At 43.1% G+C, this 14,213-nt stretch overlaps 1 protein-coding gene across 3 annotated transcripts in view; it reads right to left on the reverse strand.

Moving 5' to 3' along the window:
- The window catches only part of ppp3cb (protein phosphatase 3, catalytic subunit, beta isozyme), a 45,448-nt gene extending 34,170 nt beyond the window's left edge, over positions 1-11,278 (reverse strand). Inside the window, exon 1 of one of the 3 annotated variants that reach the window (XM_039813727.1) lies at positions 10,965-11,278. In XM_039813727.1, coding sequence (XP_039669661.1) covers positions 10,965-11,010 — 46 coding nt within the window. In that variant the 5' untranslated portion in view covers positions 11,011-11,278. Of the gene's footprint in view, positions 1-10,306; positions 10,496-10,964 lie in introns of those variants that run through there. The other 2 variants (XM_039813725.1, XM_039813726.1) reach the window with 2 other exon arrangements.
- Between the last annotated feature and the right edge of the window lie 2,935 nt (positions 11,279-14,213).

Genomic DNA, 14,213 nt, shown 5'->3' on the forward strand with positions numbered 1-14,213 from the left:
ATGACTTCATATTTATTTATAAAAAGGGAACAACAGGGCTCAGTCAGTGTGTGGATAATCCTCCTCTGTCATTGTACTGCAGTGTAATGCACTGTCTTGTACTGCTGGCACGGCACCGTCCAGGGCTGAACTGTGCTATAAATTGTAATGATGCTGGTACAAGTCACATAAAAGCTACAGTGTTCTTTTGAAGCTTGCACACATACTGTACATGAACTCAATGTGTGTATGTATTTCTGGTTTAAGGTAAAACTGAGGAGTGTGTGTGTGTGTGTGTGTGTGTGTGTGTGTGTTTGTGTGTGTGTGTGTGTGTGTGTGTGTGTGTGTGTGTGTGTGTGTGTGTGTGTGTGTGTGTGTGTGTGTGTATGTGTGTGTAGAAGAAGCGAGAGGGAAGCAGTGTGAAACTCGTAAATTGTGAAAGTAGGGCAGGTATGAGAGAGTGGAGAGCAGCAGAGACACAGAGCTTGGGGAAGGGACTATACTTGGGAAAAACTATACTTGGCAGTTATGGGATGGAGAGAGGAGAGAGTCACACCGAGAAGGTCTTTTGCACCTGACGACTGACTATTTGATGAGCGCACAATTCTGAGACCAATTTTGAGAGGTTCAAGCGCAGAGGGAAAGGTTGAAGACTGCAATCTGTCTGGGGTTTAGAGCTGTAAATTATGAAGAAAACAAACACATCTGAATTGAATATTGCAAGTCTGACATGAATTTGTGGAACATGTTGGTACAACTTCTTCTTCGAAGCAATTTTGTTGGCAAAAATCAGGATTATCGCTGATAATAATGGAAGGCTTTTCTGCATAATGCATCAGAATTTGTAAGCCCGGAGCACAACATTAACGCAGAAGGAACGCATTTACATTTAATACAGTACCCACATTTAAAACCTACAGTATATGTATTCAGTAGTACAACTGATCATCCCACGATAACCAGTTTGTGGGCCATCCAATAGGCCTGGTTCATGTATTTGTACGCATCTTATTCTTGTGGTGCTCTGGGCTTAATTAGATTTAGGCTTTTACAAAAGATAACATTCGGATGCTAACACGTTGATGTTCAACAGGAATAATGTTTCTCATGTTCACCATCTTAGTTGAGTGTATTAGCATGCTAACATTTAGCTAATTAGCACTCAGCTGAGGCTGATATAAATGACATCAGTTTGTTGTTTGTACAAAAGTAAACCAAAGTATTGGACAAATCTCAATTTTGACCTGACGGTGGCACTAAAAGAAATGTCATATAGGATCACCAAAGTCACTAGGATTCATCCTCTAGGCACCATGAATGACTGTAACTGTAATTTTAAGGCAATCCATCCAAACCTTGAAATATTTCAGTCCGGACAAAGCGGCCAGACATGCTGAAAAGGTGGCTTCTTTTTGTTTTCCGTCTATGTTAATTGAGCCGTTTCTCTCTTAAACCCTTTGAGATTAATTCATTTTGTAAAGGACTTCACTGATAAGTACATTTTAAGTCTCGCGTGTGAAAGCGAGAAAAGGAAAATGGGCTTTTAAGGCAAACAAAGCTTGAGCTCCTTAAAAAGCATGAAGCAAATCAAAAAGGTTTAAACCCTGTGAGGCTTAGGGTTGACTTAAATTCACATTCAGTTCATGTCAACATTTATAAATCACAAAGAACGCCTAGTTCAATTTCGGTGACTAAATTGAACGGGTTGTGACGTGCTTGGTGACATGCACAAAGGATCATGGCTTTACCACCTTAAAAAGGACTCTCTGTGTCCTGTTTGGTAATAAGAGAATTATTTTTTTGGTTCCTAATGCAACAAGAACAGACTGTACAAATTTTGTTCTTGAGCTTGTGCAACACAAATTGCACCTCCTGACGATTCAAAAAGCTGAGTAGTTTCAAGTGTGTGTGTGTGTGTGTGTATGAGTTGTGTGAGACCAGAGGTCTATCACAAGTCTGGGAAATTTCTCGCTGCACGAGCGATGACGCAGGCTATGCGAATAAACTATGGCTACAGCGTAAAACGTGATTTATGGCTCTGCGCAGGCTCCACGCAGTAGTGGTACCCAGAGTTAGTTCAGGGGGGCCACCAAATTATTATTTTTTTTAATGTTTCTTATTTCAAAACTTAAAATAAGTCTGAAAATATACATTAATACAAATGCAACATTTTAATAGCAAAGATAAATTGGCCTATATGTGAATAAAAATTTTTTATTTACACATTAAAGATAAGCTTACTATAGGTAAGATTAGCCGCTGGTAGCCATACAGTTAGGCTCAAAGAGTCACTGTGCTTTCCAGATGTATGTTTAACACTAAAACATGATGCATATATAATATCCATTTCGTTTTATCCATTCTGCACAGTTTAATATGCAGCTCAATTGTATACGTTATATGTGGTAGGGGGTCCCTACTTGGTCTCTCGTTCAGCTTAGGGGTCCCTGGCCTAAAAGACGTTGAAGACCCCTGCTCTAAGAGAATAGGAGGGCAGGCATGTGTGTGTGTGCATGGGGAGTGTGTGGTAGAGCGAGTGAGAGAGTGACGGAGTAGCGACTCTAGAGTTATAGTGGGAGAAACAAAGTGTATCCCCTGTTCTTTCTGACCACGGTGGGAAATCTGTAGCAGGAAAAGTTAACCCTCTCCTTGATTTCATGTTGTTTATGGAGAAGGAGAACCAGGAAATGAGTCGGGGGGGAATGCAACCCTACCAAGCCACGGCCGAGCGACGTGCGGCGTCACCATGACAATGTAGTTACATTTTTCGAGAGGTGCACGTCAGGCTACGGCGTAGGGTCGGGGCCTCCACGTACCTACATACGTAGCCACGGTGTAGATTTGACGCAGAGGCATAAATTACGCTTATGTATGAGAGAGAAATAGAGAGAGGTCGTCAGGAATTTTGTTCAATTGGGCAGGTTTTAACTCTTATTTCATGTCAGCTAGCATTTTTCATGTTTCAGGCTGTCCGGATATGAAGACAAATGAATCTAATATCTGTCAGAACTTATTTGGCAAAGGTGTTCATACATCCCGTTTAGGGCATCAACTCTTTTTCAACAAAGGCAAAAAACACAATTGTGGAAGTTTAATCGAAATTTGCCACTTCATTACAACTTTTCTAATGCAATACTTGTGAATGGAAAACATGTCTATAGACACGCATTGTGTACAGAAATATTGATTAATGTGTGTTGTCCTTGTAAATACATGAAATAAATGACATACTGGATAAAATAGTGTCAGAGTGAGTTCCCAATCATTTCTCCTACACAGATATCCACAGCGTAAAGATTAGTTAGTTAGATGTACAGTAAGCTCAGACCATAAATGCCACACTTCTTGAGAAAAGTGAGAGTGGATTGTGTTTCTCTCTAATGCTGCTCTGAGGCATTTTTAACACTTTGGATGTGTTTCAACCTTGTGAGAGAACTTTGGTCTCTGACAGTACAGTATAATCTGTCCCTTGTCTGAGCACAGACTGAACACAGTGAACTCCATGTTCTCAAGTGCAGGCACGTAGTGTGAAAACGGAACTATCCTTCCTTTTCACTAAAGCAACCAATCACACGGTGCACGGCGTGCGTTTGCAGTGAGCTGGACCAAGGGGTGTGAGATAAGAAAGGGGGTGAAAGCATTTTTTAGCTTCTTCCTAATGTATTGTTTTTGTCTTCTGGCCCACTCTCCAAAAGCTGAACTCCCCGGTGTGGAATTTATTAGGCGCCGAAGGTGCCAGCTCAGCCAAAAATCTCCACATCACAGCGCAGCCTGAGAGAAAATCTATGACATAGCTTTCAACCAAATCTCCTAAATTTGTTTGGTCTGGCCTAATAGCCTAACTGGAGCAGAATCGGATCAGAATCATCTTGTTATTGTGTGCACCCTTCCTAATGGCTAAAGTTAATTATGGGGATATTTCATCAGTTTTCATAACACAGGGACACCATTCACAATGAGAGGGTTTGGTGCATGATGTAGGAAGTGACAGCAAGCGAGAACAGACAGATTGCAGAAATGACTGTAGAAGTCATGTGATCCATCTGGCCTCATTTGTGTCTGTCCTCCAAATGTGGCAAAGTATGACTAAACAGGTATAAAAAGACACAAATGTGCGCTCCTTTTTTAACAGGTTGTTAGATCATTGAAAAGAAAAAGGAAATCCTCTCTGGTGCTGAGCAATAAATATGCCGTGGCTTACACTACGATAGCGCACATGGTAAAAATGGTAATTAATTACCGAAGTGCATACAGTATAGACAGCCTATATGTGCTAGCTATGAATCAATTCATTACAGTGCATTAGAAATACTGTGGCTGAGCAGACTGTATCTGTCTGGTGCTCGTCCAGCAGCATCGACCAGAACTAATGGCATGCCTGTAATGTTTGTGTCTCTGTATGTTAGACGTGTTGCCCTCTACAGGACCTCATCTAAAGTGATCACACACACATCGTCCCAGATCACTTCATTCCACTGCCTGTCTCTGCATGAATAAATGAAGGAGGGAGAAACTGAGGGAGGGATGAAAAGAATGAGTGCAGCGCATGAGAAAAGAGAGAGAGACAGAGGGAGAGAGAGAGAGAGAGAGAGAGAGAGAGAGAGGGGGAAAGCAAAAAAAATTTTGGTGTATGAGAGAGGAGAGATATGACTGTTCACATGCACACTGTGTGTGCCTATGTGTGTGTGTGTGTGTGTGTTTATCTACCATCTTTGACCCAAATCAGCTAACATAGATCCATGGGTCTTTGAAGGTGGTGGGGGGGGACAACTAAAGATGCGTTTGAAGTCATTCAATTAATGCACACTACACACATGAAGGACCATCTGTGTACACAAACACACACACACACACACACACACACACAACGGCCCATCCCCTCACAGCCTGTCCTCATTAGACAATCCCTTTCTCTCTCTCTCTCTCTCTCTCTCTCTCTCTCTCTCTCTCTCTCTCTGGAGTACCTTCTCTATAAATAGCCCTTGCCCTGCCGCCTTCCCCACAGGGCACACAGAGACCTGTGAAGGTGGGACCCCTGGCTCACAACGATAACACCAAAATCCAACACACACACACACACACACACAACGCTCACACAGGACTCAGGGAACTAGAAGGGAATGGGACAGCATGTTACACTAAAAAGGAAATATGCCCAGTATGCCCCAAGCCTTGCCAGAGGTGGTGTGTGTGTGTGTTGTGTGTGTGTGTGTGTGTGTGTGTGTGTGTGTGTGTGTGTGTGTGTGTGTGTGTGTGTGTGTGTGTGTGTGTAAGCATGCGTGTGCATATTTGATATGGCTCCACTCAGCTTTGGTGAATACTATTCACACATTCATTGATAGGTTTAAGAGGTCACAATTTACAGAACGATAAATATCATCTTTGCACTTTAAATGGTTATCTCTTAATGGGGACTACTGTCTCAGTGTGAGCCAAGGGAGCTAGGCCTTTGGTTTCAACAACAGATTCTAACAATGCTGGATTGCTATTTGAGGATATGATCGCATGTGAGGACACCTTTGAAATGACTACTGTATTAGTGTTAAGTGCATTGGCATGCAACTATCTCTTGTAGCTCTGTCATGCGTTATGCTAGCACGCACACGCACACACACACACACACACACACACACACACACAGTATGCTTAGTAATCATATGGCAGATAATATCCTCCAAGTGACAAGTCTGAGGCTGGATGGTTTGTTAGTTTTAACCATAGACAGTATATAAGAATGGACCAACAGATCCCGTGTCTCTGGACGGAGACCAGTGAAGGATATTAGAAGCACTTTTCCGGTGAGCGCTGAGCGTTACTGAGCAGCCTCCAACTGAAAGTGTGAAGTCTTCTGGTAGCTGTGCCAACAGAAATCTCAATCATTCCCAATCTTGCAGAGACCGAGAGTGTAGGTATATGTAAGGAGATAACATAGGCACAGGCTAATTATTGCTAACTAAAATGCTAGTTAACATTAGTAATTAAACCTAAACAGCTCATGTAAGTCGAAACTGCCTGCGAGCTTCTCCTGTACTATACGGTAATTCCTCTACTGTGTGACACAATCGTTAGCCTATTTTTACAAAAACGTCTTCTACGGAGCCATAACGTGAGATACAAGGAATACATGGAATACAATGGATACAATGGAAAAATAGAGTCTTTAAACGCTTCAGATGTAAAGTTATTCGCTGTCAAAGTGACGTCAAAATGAACGTCAGTGGGATGCTAACGGGAGGTGATCGTTTTGTAGCATCAAAATGGCGCCATAGGAGGTTCGAGTTTTGATGCAAAGCTTACCCCCTTGGTTTTAATCCTCCTGCTGTCCTTGGGTCAAATCTTTGACCCCTTGACCCCTTTTAAAAATGTCTATATCAGAAATATGGGTTTCTTTTTAACCAAATTACCACAAAAAAAGGATGGATTCCATACAACTCGCTTTGCAAATACAATTGAAATGGTTTCAAATCAGTATCTTGACTAAACTCATCCACTCAACATACGTTCTTTTGATCTTATTAGTCAAAATAATTCATAATTTATTCTTTTTTAACTCAAAATATCCACCGTGAGAACGGGCAATTGGATTGCAATATAGTTTAGTTTCTTATGAAGGAAACTTGTATCTATGTTTCAACTAAACTGGTTGTTCCACCTTCTGATGGGCGGCTGTATCCAATGAACAGTGTTAATCTATAAAGTAAAAACAGCAGTTCATCTTTAGCAGACCCAAATGGAATCTGCATATTATTTTTTTTTTTTTACAGTCTTCAGTGATCCAGAATGAAAATCTATGAAATTTAGTGGACTGTTTTTTTTTCTTTTTTTTTTACGTGTTGAATTATTTTTCTTTTTTTAATTTACTTCAATCTGCAGAACATTCCGCAGTCGCAGCCGCAGATTCCGTGTGGCCCTGATCATTAGCTACCCAAAGTTATGTCACAAAACTGTTTGTCTCAGGTATTCAATTTACAACTAGAAGGGCACTCGTAGAGGGCAGACCTCCACCAAGGCCAAATGCCCTATCTCGCATTGTTAAAAAACAAAATGTGAAAAATAATTTGTGTATGCGCCCCGTGATTCAGATCTGCGCTCTAAAATGTATTGGGTTCTTTGTTGGCCCATGCTCGACCATTCCACCAAGTTTCATGAAAATCAGGCCAGTAGTTTTCCCCGTAATGATAAAGCTGTAGCCACGAAATGCTTGGTGCTTTTATTTGATCAGGCCTGTCATGGCTTGGCTCCTAGACAACCTTGCCATTAAACCTTTTCCACATCTCGTAAGCTCGGAGCTCTGTAAGTGTGCCAGTAAGCCGTGACAGCGAGCCAGCACACACAACACCAAACCCTGAAACTAGCTGATAAATGGAATGCAGCCCTCATTAATGTTGTTAATTATACCTGTGCTTCTGCCATGAAAAAGGTCTATAAGGCAGAAGCTGGGCAGTGGAAGTGATGCATTACACAGTATCTGTAATTATGTTTGTGTTTTTATGTTAAAGAATCAAGCATAAGCCCAGAGGTATCATGTTGCTAGTGCATTTTTTTCCTGTCTGATTAATACGCAGAACAACCTTACACACAAAACTCCTCCATGTTTTCCATTTCCCATTTTTTCTCTGCTAAAGGGGTAACCACCGGCAACGTGATACACATTTAATTGATGTCACTGATTCATTTTTGTGCCCCGCTTTGACCCTCACATCAGGATTCCGGGAAATCGACGGGGAGATTAGCACTGCCGAGCTAACTGTACCAGCCTCCACGTTTGCATTGTATGTAGTCTATTAGCAGATAACACTAAGTCCTCATTTTGCACACCCAAGATTCCTTGCTGTTGACTCATGGGTACAGGTTTGCCCTTTGTCACCAGTGAATGCTGGTACAATATACCTGATAGCATAATGTCTCTTCTCTGTGTCACTCACTAATGAGAAATTAGGATCGTTGTGGCACTATCGTAGATACAGTTATGGATCTGGCATGAGGAGTAACAGTTACAGTGTGTTTCTACAACATGAAGTAAAATATCCTGTTCTACTCCAGCCTGCCTTACTGAAAAACAATATAGACAATATTTGGCGGCAACTACTTTGAAGTTATTAAACTAAACTTTTATGCAAGAGTCACATAATCACATTTTGGCTCTGAAGCCGGCTTGTTTTTCACACACGCACAGACGGGTTTGCATGGTAAGTGAATCAAAAAGGGTGTGAGAAGTCAATTGGTTAAGTCAGAGGATGCTGTCCTGCCACTCAGCAGTGTGAAACACTACTTCCCTTGTCTCTTCTCCATCCCTCTGTGCCTCTCTCTCTCTCTCTCCCTCGCTCTAGTTACTTCACCTCCTCCGTGGCCTTGTCACATTCTCTCCTTCCCTCTCTCCCTCACCTCGCCCCCACACTCTCTGCCTCTCTGTCCATTCCTCTCGCTATGCTTTGTCCTTTGGCTCCATCGCTGTGCATTTCTCTCCCCTGAATATCACTAAAATCCATAACATGGGGAACTACCGGGTCCATCTACTACAGTCCATCCGCCAGTAGTGACATCTCTTTGACTGATGCCCCCATCTCTCTCAGGCTCCACACACACTAAATCATTCTTAGCTGACTGATGAATTGCTGTGTTGTTTTGCTGCATGTTTGTTACAGAATGTCCATTTATGTGTGTGTGTGTGTGTGTGTGTGTGTGTGTGTGTGTGTGTGTGTGTGTGTGTGTGTGTGTGTGTGTGTGTGGCGTGTGTGTGCGTGTGTGCGTGTGTGTGCGTGAGTGTGTGTGTGTGTGTGATGGATGATGCATGAGGATATAGGCCATTTAGTTTGTTCCAGTGGTGAGGCAGCTGAGCTCCGGTGGCCCAGCTGCATTACAACACACATGCAAACAGAAATGAAGATGTAGGCTAATAAAAAAAAGAAAATACACATACACATGTGAAAGGGGGGCTAGATAACTAATGGATGGATTGGGGGAGTCTGTGTTAATTTGCTGTCAGTCAGTTTTCTCAGGGGATCCAGATTTCGTTGCACCGCCTCTGCACAACTGCATCCATGTAGTCTCACACACACACACACACACACACACACACACACACACACACACACACACACACACACACACACACACACACACACACACACACACACATACACACTAACACACACACACACACAGTAGAAATATCCACATGCAGTCCTGAAGTCCTACGTGCAAAAACTGCAAGAGCCTCCACGCCCCCAGCCCAGCCCACCCCCTTCCAAGCACGACGCAGGCGAGGAATACCGGGGCATGCCCAAGCGACGCATCCAACTGTCAGCTCCGCTTCTTCCGGCAGAGAGACCTTGAGTTTATTAAGGGGAGCCAGTGGGAGAGCCAGCCAGCTGACCAGCCAGCTAGGCATCGTCTCGTGTGACAGCCTGCGTGCGTGGAAGCGCCGCTGCCATGCCAGCCTTGTTGTGTGACCCGACAAGCACGACAATCTGTGCAAGCTCCGCGGATCGTAACCCGAGCGGAGCCCTTCCTCGCCGCCCACGCGTAAAATCAGAAACAGACACTCTCATAAACACATTAAATATTCTGTAATGCAGTGATGCAATAACACCATTAGGGCGGTATGCATCATCATCGTCGGGCAATAGGCTCGGATACGCAGCGCAGCATCCCTAAACTCAATCTGGTCTCTCGTTTGACCCTCGGAGAAACACGAGGGGGGGAAGCCAGGGAGACCTTTTACGGAGACCTTTACGGAAGAGCGATACGCACGGGAGAAGCGCAATCACCCGCTGACATTCAGGCCTTTAACGAGAACACGTCGATTTCAAACGACTCGTAAATCCATCACGTGCACTTGTGGTTTTATTAAACGTCACATTGGCGAACATCAGGCTGATTTCCTCTAACAGGCCGATGTAATTAAACCGAACTCACAGTTCTGGAGGCGCGCACTCGGCCTGGCAAAGTTGTCAACCTACCTGCCATTTAAACCATTCGATTGCCTGACTTTGGCTCAGATTTGGCAACAAAAAATACAACTCTATCGCTAAGGCAGGCCACCCTGTAGTATGTGGTCGGCACACATCCACCACCGGGGCGCCGCTACGACGTGCAGCTAGAGATAGGCTACAGTAAAGAAAACACAAAGCCACAGAAAGCTTAAAGATCCTTGAGTCTCTGAGTGACAAGTCTCCCATAGCATCTTACCCTCCCTCTCTCTCTCTCTCTCCTCTCTCACTCCTTACATCGTTGCTTACATGCAACATCATCCCGTGACACCATCCACATCCACAGCAAGAACCACAACACCAAATATCGCAGCTTATGCGTAACATTTATTTACCTTTATGTCTGCCTTTCGCTGTCATCGTCACACTGCTTGATGTTTGGGAGCAAGATGCTCATCTCCCTCTCTTCTCCCTCCCTGCTTTTTCCTCTCTCTATCGCTCTCTCGGTTGTGCCTCTGTAGGGTATTATTCAGTAACACGAAACCACCGCTAGGAGTGGAGCGCGTAAATGGAGCTCATGCAGCACAGGGTGTCGCACAATAGCTTTGGCTAGAGGAAGAGACCCCCCCCCCCGTTAGAAAATGGGGTAATGCCTCGGTGAGGGGGTGAATTCTGATAGAATAACGAGGGAAGACCCTGATTATGGCGTTTAGTACTGGATACCCCCCACCACCACCACCACCGCCTTCCCCTCCATCACCCCCTCCCTATTCTTTAAAAGCTTCAGAGGCACATACATAGTGACTCGCCAGCCAAATAGGCTTCTTTTATTATGGTGCTATAATAATAATAAGATATAATAATAATAATAATAATAATAATAATAATAATAATAATAATAAAGGGATGGACTCAAAAAAACGTGCAAAGGAGAGACAGTGGTCCAACAACAACGATGCAAACTTAAAAAAAAGAAAAAGAAAAAAGAAAGAAATATGAGTTAGAATTATTGGCACAGATTAAGCTCTCACGTGCAGTATCTGGCTTGCCTACATTTGATCACCCGGTCGGCGGGACTTGCAGCGTTGCAGTCGGACATCCTGGAGTCGGGACGGGAACGGAGCCGGGGGGAGAGGGGGGGCGGGGGGGTAGGATGGGGGAGTTTTTGGCGCTCGCTCTCTTCTGTCAAGGGTCGAGGCGGTGGTGTCGGATCCTCCGGCAGGCGTCGGGAATGTGCGCCGCTGCTGCTGGGTGCAGTAGTGGCATCACTCGGTGGAGTCTCCGGACTCTCTCGGCCGGGGGAAGCCTGCTGCTGCGCCTGCGGTGACTTTGGGGGAGGATAGACTGATACCACGCTGCTGTTGTGGGATGCTTGGATCCCGAATTTGTTATTTGAGGGGGTGTAGTGCTGGTGTAGGCTACGGGAGGTGGAGGTAGACTACTCTGGAGGTTAGAGGGCGAGAAGACGCCTTGGAGAGAGAAGAGACGCGCAGGCTCTCTCTACCTCTCCAGGACGCCTCGCCTCTATGGCCAGCGGGGCTGTGCAGCTGCATGGCAACACCCTGGAATGGCGAAACAAGGAACTCCCACGCAAGATTCACGCACACGCGGAAACGCACGCACACTCAGACTCGTGCTGCCATCCTGTGGAGGCATTGATTACAGGGCTTCCCCCCTTAAACAACTACTTTGTGGAGTGTGGTTGTGCGTGGGTGCACGCACGTGTGCGCGTGTAAATGTACAGTAGGCTATTTGACAGAAGATCACGTATAGGATAGTGTATTCTAAAAATACATGTTCTGATATTCTGGTAGGCGCTACAGAACACTGTTCGCCAAAACCACCAGACACACAGGCTGTCACTATGATGAACACTTAACACCAGCCCATAGTGTCAGGATCAATCCCTTTGCAATAACCCTGTAGCCTAACACTAAGCACCCACCTTTGAGTAAATTATATAGGCTATTTAATAGTGTTTTTGCACATAATTTACAAATGTAAATATCTCTCAAATACATATATGTATATAACCTCAGATATAAAAGCAACCTGATATATTAACAATTCTAAATTTACTCCAGCATCATTTGCACTTTTGCATTGGCCCTACTGTCTACTGTTTATGATCCTCACAGAGCTGTTTGTTTACGTACAGTACATTATGGCTGCTCCATTATGGAAATAAATCACAATTATGTTGGTCAATATTGAAATCACGATTATTTAACACGATTACTCATTGACTTTTGGAAAGATGTTGAATTTATTCAAGTTAAAAAACAAACAAACAGTGAAAACACCTTGATCTGCGAAATCTCCTTTAATACTTTTCCTGTTTGAACATTCTGAATTTCCCTTCAGAACACGAGACAAAATAAGAGTTTACTTGCAAAATGTAATGTGCAAAATAATCGTTTTTCTTGATTCAAAATAAAAATCGCAATCAAAATGTGATTAATTGCACAGCCCAAATGTACATATTTATGTATACACTTTATATACAAACTTATATCTGTAGGCCTACATAGTATCAACACGTCTTATTCAGCTTTGTTGTCCTTGTTTTAGGCAGTATGTTTTAGTATGTCTATTTCTATGGAATTATTTTTGCGTATGTACTTTGAGAGCAACAAAAAGCCTTTATGTGTTCACACTTACTTGGCTGTTAAAGCTGATTCTGAAGATAATAGTTTAATACAAAAAAAAGGCTTAAAAGGGGATGTAGGAGCTGATGAAAATGTTTTCTGGGTGTGTGGCACACATGTGTGACAGAATTATTAACATTTAAGTAATACATATGGATTTTGTTTCCAAAATGATCCAGTGTTAACAATGTCCACCAAGCACACCGTGAGGCTGTTGTGCTCAAAAAACACAGCTGTCGGTTGGAGAAGTGTTGAGGCGAAAATGTGAAGTCTGGACAGAAGGTGGCCCCAATGAACTGGCCGTGGTGTTAGCTCTGGGGGTGTCTGTACAGTGGCCAGTAGTTTGTCAGGCTCAGCTTTACACTGGCACACTTGGATCAACGGACCTTATTCTAAAGAGCAAATTATATCTTTCACATCTGCATAGCTGTAAATTTGATCCTCTGCCTTTGTCCTTTTCGGAGTATATCCAGCCATTGTGTCAGTTTGTGAGCATCGACTGCACCTCGGCTCAGCTGCACTTTGTGCCCTGTCGGATTTGATGATTTCCTCACAGGAAGTAGTATAAAAAAAAAACGTTAACTGCAAGCTCCCCATTTCGGGTCCAGCTGTTGCATCTCTACTGTCACACTTTGGCAGACACGATTGTGCGCCACTACCCCTACCCCCAAACAGATCTGTATACTCTCCAATTATTCTACTTCAAAAAGAAAAAACTAGGCCATCAATTTGAAAGATAAAAAATGTAAATAAAAATTCTAGACGTATGGGAAGACGGGTGTTTGTACAGTGGCCAGTTAGTACATCTCTGACTTACTTTTTACCCAACATGTACTGTACCAAATGCAGTTCTTGTAATTTAGGTTTCAGTTTATTATCGTTAAATTTAAATGATGCTACAAACAACGATCACTATTGGCCAGTTTTTACCGCAGATAGTCAGTCAGAAAGTTGTTGTTACATAAGACGAGATTACAACTCAGAACTCAAGAGCTGTTAAAACCATTTATAAACTATGAATGAATAACATTGTAATTATGTTTGAAGTTAGTTTTCCCTATGCAAATCTTTGACAATTTGGGACCATATTAGGGAAAAACAGGGTTATGGAATGTAAACCATATGTATGATTCTCACATATACCCTTTAAAAGGGGCAGATTTCTCATATATGTATTTCTGTATACGAACCTAAGGCATTTTGATTTCACTTTTACCCCCCGTTTGGGATCAATTAAGTATATCTATCTATCTATCTATCTATCTATCTATCTATCTATCTATCTATCTATCTATCTATCTATCTATCTATCTAATAGATTTTTTAGTGAGAACTGGAAAAAAGTGACAAGACATGGCCTATGTTTTTCTGACTGATTTAAAGGTGCAATATGCAATACTATAAAAATACTGAGAATCGTCTCCTCCTCCCCAGACTTGAAGTTCACGGAGGTTGCCAGGCTGAGACCGCAGCATCCACAACAATGTTGCTATAGGCGCTTGTCTCATATAGCCAGACATGACTTCACAGCACAGCGGAGTAGCTAACGTTAGATGCTGGCTATATTGACATAGCAGAAGAACGTGCTCACTCGGAGCTCTGTGCCCAACTGACAGACACACTTTTCGGCTTAGAATTATGGTAGGAACCGCTA

This window comes from Perca fluviatilis, chromosome 10 (assembly GCF_010015445.1).
Source record: "Perca fluviatilis chromosome 10, GENO_Pfluv_1.0, whole genome shotgun sequence".
Lineage (NCBI taxonomy): Eukaryota > Metazoa > Chordata > Actinopteri > Perciformes > Percidae > Perca > Perca fluviatilis.